The sequence below is a fragment of the Cyprinodon variegatus genome, unplaced genomic scaffold (genome assembly GCF_000732505.1).
Source record: "Cyprinodon variegatus isolate N-32 unplaced genomic scaffold, C_variegatus-1.0 Scaffold30, whole genome shotgun sequence".
NCBI lineage: Eukaryota > Metazoa > Chordata > Actinopteri > Cyprinodontiformes > Cyprinodontidae > Cyprinodon > Cyprinodon variegatus.
This window is the reverse complement of record NW_015150483.1, coordinates 466766-472765: the sequence shown is the minus strand read 5'-3', so window position 1 is coordinate 472765 and position 6000 is coordinate 466766. Positions and strand designations below refer to the sequence as shown.

Genomic DNA, 6000 nt, shown 5'->3' with positions numbered 1-6000 from the left:
CCATCCATCCATCCATCCATCATCCATCCATCCATCCATCCATCCATCATCCATCCATCCATCCATCCATCCATCTGCTTTTTCTCACTTCATCTGTCAGTGTCGCTGTGGAGCCGGAGCTTATCGCCAGCAGTCTATGGTTGAACAGCAGGCTACAGCCTGAACACATAGCCAGTCCTTCACAGGACAATACAGAGACACACAAAGAAATACAACCATTCACGCACACACCCACACTTAAGGAAATATAGAAAGGAAGCTGGAATGTGAGAGGAAGCTGGATTACAGGACCCACACATGCATAGGGTGAACATGCATAGTCCATACGGAAAGACCCTGGACTGGGAATCTAACCCAGGACCTTGTTGCTGCAAAGCAACAATGCTACAACCTACGCCACCAAGCTGCCTTTTATATACAGTGAGGCAGAGAATTATATAGTCAGCCACTAAAAGTACAGGTTTTCCCACTTATAAAAATGTAAGAGGTCTGTAACTTTCATCTTATGTAACAGTGTGGGATATAAAATATAAATAAAAAAAAAAAACTGAAAATCACATTGAATGAATTTTGCGATGCTACTAAATCGGAAATTATAGTGAAAAATATAGTGAAAAAGTACTTGGTCCCCCAAAATCAAGCAAGACATCTTACAGACCTTTTCTGTATTAAGAACACCTGTTGAAACTCTATTGGTGTGTTCAGATTCAGCACCTATATCCACCAAAGGCTAAATATGTCAGCCGATCATTCATAGCATGGCGCCGTGGCCTGTTTGGATTGGGAGGCTCCTTCATATGCAGCCAACAAATGCAGCCTTCTTTTTGCCTGTTTTGAATAACAGGTCCAGTGTATCCTCTGTAGCCTTGGGTATCGCGTGATTCATTGCTCAGAGGAAAAAGGGAAATTGCGACAAACAGTGGGGAATACTGTGATTGCAGTTATATTACAATACAAGTATGTGAAGTTATATCTGAAATTAATAAAAATATTTCTTTTAAATGGTTAGTGAGTCATATATGTGGTGGTTTAGTGAAAGGTTTTGATCTGTCCCTGTGCAAATGGTTTGGCTAACATTCAAGCACAGATTCCAATAGATCTGCAATGTGAGGACTACAATCTGATATCTGTGTCAACTGTACTGCTGCTGAAGCTTCTCAACAGTGTAAGTAGCACACAGAGCAGTAGTAAGAAGTTTGGCATCCATTCTTTTCCTGCTTTGTGTGTCAACTATCATTGTTGCTAGGCAACAGAGCGTAGGCTAAATGGTGGAGGTGCAGGTGATGGAGGTCAGAGAAGGCTGGACCGGTTTTTAATCTGTAGCCAAATTCTTCTGGCCTCCTTATTTTCACAGACCTCAAAGGACCCAGTCCAGGTAGACCGGTTCCTTGGAGGATGCAGCAACTGAAATCAAACACACCCTTTATCTATATCTGGGGCCATTTATCATGAGATTTTAAGACAAGACCTCCTTCTATGAGTGAGAGCATTGAAGAATTAATGTGGCTAGGTTTCAGTGGCTGACTAAATACTTGTTTTCCCTACTGTACCGGTGCTGGTTATCCCTATTTGAGATTCTTGAGTACCATACAGTACACCAACCTGCACTTTACCTTTTTTTTTTTTTTCTACATAGGAGTTGTGTGAACTGTCCTCCTTTTTTTAACTCCTGTGTAGAAAAGAGATTGTATGGGTCTTGCAGCTCGGCTTCTCCAATTCTGGAATAAGTTCAGCACATATTTTCAAGATCAATGTTAGGGAGTCTAAATAATTTTATTAGGAAATTTGGGTAATTTATCCAAATTCTCCTATTTTCATGGTTTTCTAGCAGTGCTTGTGCACTCTATCACAATTTATGTGTTAATCTGTGTTTCACATCACTAGAAATATGATGGTGATAAAACACTTAACAATCATGTGGCGTTTGATTTAAATTTTAATATGGTTTACAGTAATTTCTTATTTTATCTGGCAGGTTCTCGTGTATAGTTATGGCTTATCATTGCAGGCCCATATTGCACTGCATATTAAAATGCTTATGATGACATTGATCAATAAATAAAGTTTAATATAAAATGAAATTGAATGTTTCAGAAGAGTCATGATGCAGTTTGTCTTTCATTCCCCACCTCACTGTCTGTCTGCATTTTTCCCTGCCTCCACAATGACCTTATGCATGTGCCAAATCTGCACCTTTTCTCATGAACTATGTTTTATAGATCACCTTTGTGACCCATGCAAATTTCCTCACCATTTTGTGTCTAAAGGAAACCATAGGTTCAAATAAAAATATGTTCAGGTTAGAGTATGTGGGCTAAATTAATTTGTTTATCTCTTCACTGTGAGAGTTTATTTCAAAACTTTGACCTTAAATGTGGTGAAAATATTAAACAGTATTAATCTGGCTCACACATGCAAAGAAAAACTGTATAAATTAAAGATGTATTATATAGAATCAAACTATTCTTTAGTAGTGGGAGTAGGAATGTACTGATAATAAGATGTAAGAATAAAGTAAAACACAACAGGATATAAAGTTAAAATGGCATTCACCACGATGCATTAAATCTTAGTATATATATATATATATATATATATATATATATATATATATATATATATATATACTATATGTGCATTTTAACAAATTTGTCTGATTGATGCTGATTGATGCTGAACATTTTTGAAGATAACTTAAGATAATCAAATGGTAGAGATTATGTGTGTCATCACCTCAAATCGAAACCGAGGTTATGTAAACTAGAAGCCTTATGTTTGGAGAGAGAAAACATTACACAGCTTTATTCCATCTCTAAAAACATAGTTCTATAGATTATATTATTTGACTTTAGTGTTGGGTTTCCACGTGATTATTTTTCCAGAAAATTTCTCACATTAAAGCTCTACTGAAAGGACATGCAATCCCTGTTAATTTATAAATCTCTTATAGAACCTTTGTGTACAATCACAGCTATGTACGAAATGAATCTTCCTTGATTTTTAGCTTAAACCTTTCAGGTGGCAAACATAACATAAATCAAACTGCAGTTTAGACAGGGAATCCGAACCAACTTTTTCTCCTTTTATTCTTATTTGTATAACCAGGAGTGCAACGGGGGAGTCATGGCAGGAGATCATGCTGTCGTGTCTGGGGGGGCAACAGTGTGAAATGGATCCTTCTCTTCCTCCTCCAGCGCTGATGACTGACCAGAGAGAGGGCTGCGGCTCAGACTTTGCCTACTTCTACTTTGTCTCCTTCATTTTTTTCAGCTCTTTTCTGGTAAGACGAAATGTTTGTATTTTCTTCAATGTTATGTGTGGTTTTCTTATCTTTTTCTCCTATTTTATCTAGATGCTGAACTTGTTTGTGGCTGTGATAATGGATAACTTTGAGTATCTTACAAGAGACTCCTCCATCCTTGGTCCACACCACCTGGATGAGTTTGTACGAATCTGGGGGGAATACGATCGGGCTGCCAGGTGAGTCTATTTACATCTTTTATCCAAATTACTGCAGAACAATTTTCAAGGGGTCTGATTTTCCTCAGACAAAACTTCAAGATTTGCCTTTTACATCTTCATGTATCTGCACTGGTTTGGAAGGCTCATCACTGTCAAGCCAAAAACAAATTGAAGGACCACAGCTGACCAAACATGAATACCTTCACCCAGCAGCGTTACCATGACAGCCTTTTAAGAGTTTGCAGTTGAGAAAAATCTTTAGAGTGACAGCAAAACTTTTGATGTGAGATCCATTTCACAAAGCAGGTCTACTGAAAACTCTGAGATTGTTATCCATGAAATCATGGAAACTCCATTTTGCTTTTCACAAAGAGAGTTGTTTCTGTTACCATATTAACATTCTCTTATCTTAACTAATTTCTCTCTGGGATTATTAAAGTATTTCAGATTCTGATTCAGAGCTAACCTGGTCAGCAGCAGGTTTTCCTCAGTAAACTCAGTGTAATTGGTCTCTGATCTCTTTGAAGCCAATCACGTTTCGTTTCCTGATTCCGTCATAAGAGTTCTGTCATTGTTTTGTTCAAACAATAAAGAAAAAAAAAAATCAGTCAGTATGTCCGTTAGACACATTAGGTATTAAAAATACAAACATATCATTTCCGTTTGACAAGGATCCAATTAATGAATAAGGGGCATTAATTCACAGAGAATTAAATATTTATAGAGAGAAGGTTCTCAGACCGCGTATCGATGTTTACATTTAGAAGTTGTCTTTATGAGCTCTATCACATGCCACAACCTTATAAGTAGAGGTGAGTATTGGCATGAGTGTTGCGATTCGATACATGTCGTGATACTTGGGTCACAATACGATATTATCACGATATTGCAGTATCACTATATATTGCCATATTTTCCCCAGCTATTAAAATCAAATGATGAGATAAAACAGCAAGTGCTATATATTTTCATCAGAAAATATTGATTAGGTATTATTATCCATTTTGTTTTTTTAAATTGATACTAAGAAGTGAAAGATCGATATTATATTGGGCAGCCGAATATCACGATATATCGCCAAAACGATTATTTCCCACACCCCTACATATAAGTCCTCATATTTGCAGCTTTACACAGACTTCTTAACACCGATGTGTGATAACAGCATTATAGACAACATATGCAAGTCAGACAGCCACTTAGTATTTACTGTGTAATGGAAGGCAGAATCAGAATGAGGAGGAACCCCATGAGATGATGCACAGGTCCTTCCTGTTTCAACAAAGTTTTTACTCCTCATCTTTATCTGCTGTCAGGTGCTCTTCACTCCTGCAAGATTGCACCTAAATAGGTTGCACTGGTCCACTACCATTCAAGCAATAAACTAGTTTACCCCCATAATGTTATTGTGGTTGCAGCAGACTGTGATATTGAGCTGATTTGCTGTGTTTGTTTTTATGGCTAATGTAGTATTGTGTTCTGGGCAACAACTCTGCTGTGGGGTGTCTGTCACAACTTCATCCCAATTTATGATGTAGCATATTAACTGAGTAATGTAAAGTCTGAGGCAACACTCTTGGGTTTCTTGGCAAATTCTCTGAGCACTGCAGACCATGGGATACAATTGCTGGGATTTCAACTCCTAGGAGGATTATCAGCTACCTTCAATATATTCTCACAGTGGGAGGATGGAATTGAAAAATGCTTTAAAGTGGCCTGTTTATGGCTTAACTGACAACAATAAACTCAGCTGTAATGCTGATTACTTTCCTTCTTGCTGCTGTGTTTGTGAGCACATGCTCCTGGCCTACTAAAGCTTACAAAATGTAGACTTCTATAAATTTGTTCATACCGTCTGTTTTTGTTTTTCTTTCAGTTCCCGAAATTTTCTACTATAAAATAAAATGAAAAAAAAACTGTGATTGAATACACTGATGGTTTTGTAGGTATCAAGCAATAATTATAGGAATATTGACTTACTATGGGTAAGTCATATTTACTGCACATGTACCGTTCACAAATATTTCTGGAACAACGAAGTACTATGCTTTGCTATCCCCCCCACCCGTCAAAAAAAAAAAAGATCGACAATGACAAATCTGGCAAAACTGGGATAAATCAACACTGCAAACAGCGAGATTGAAAAAGTAAATTAACAAGATCTTTGTATTTTTTTTCATAAATAAATACAGGACAACAAAATATTAAAAGGATTCAGATGACATAAATCATTTTTAATCTCCCTCTGCATCAGCTTTGATAAAGTAATTACAACCTTTGCAAAAAGAAAAGAGATTTAGGGTAATACATGTTCAAGTATTTACAGCGGTTGTTAAAAAAAGTGGAAAAGCACCAATATATTGATCCAATTCAAGTTTATTATTCTAAAATGAATTGATTTCAGAGCATATGTAGAACTTAGGAATATTCTTATTTCAATCCTTTAAACAAAAAAAACACAGAGGTTGTTAGAATATTTGATCCTTTCCTACAAATTGTATTTTGGTGAGAAGGGTTTCTATAGTAACATGGGTTGAC

General features: G+C 36.8%; 1 protein-coding gene across 4 annotated transcripts in view; it reads left to right on the top strand.

The window, feature by feature from the left end:
* LOC107100995 (voltage-dependent R-type calcium channel subunit alpha-1E-like) overlaps positions 1–6000 on the top strand; it is a 150353-nt gene that overhangs the window by 129502 nt on the left and 14851 nt on the right. For all 4 annotated transcript variants that reach the window (XM_015399749.1, XM_015399742.1, XM_015399725.1 and 1 more), the window contains 2 exons: positions 3106–3280; positions 3353–3480. In XM_015399749.1, coding sequence (XP_015255235.1) covers positions 3106–3280; positions 3353–3480 — 303 coding nt within the window. The remainder of the gene's footprint in view (positions 1–3105; positions 3281–3352; positions 3481–6000) is intronic.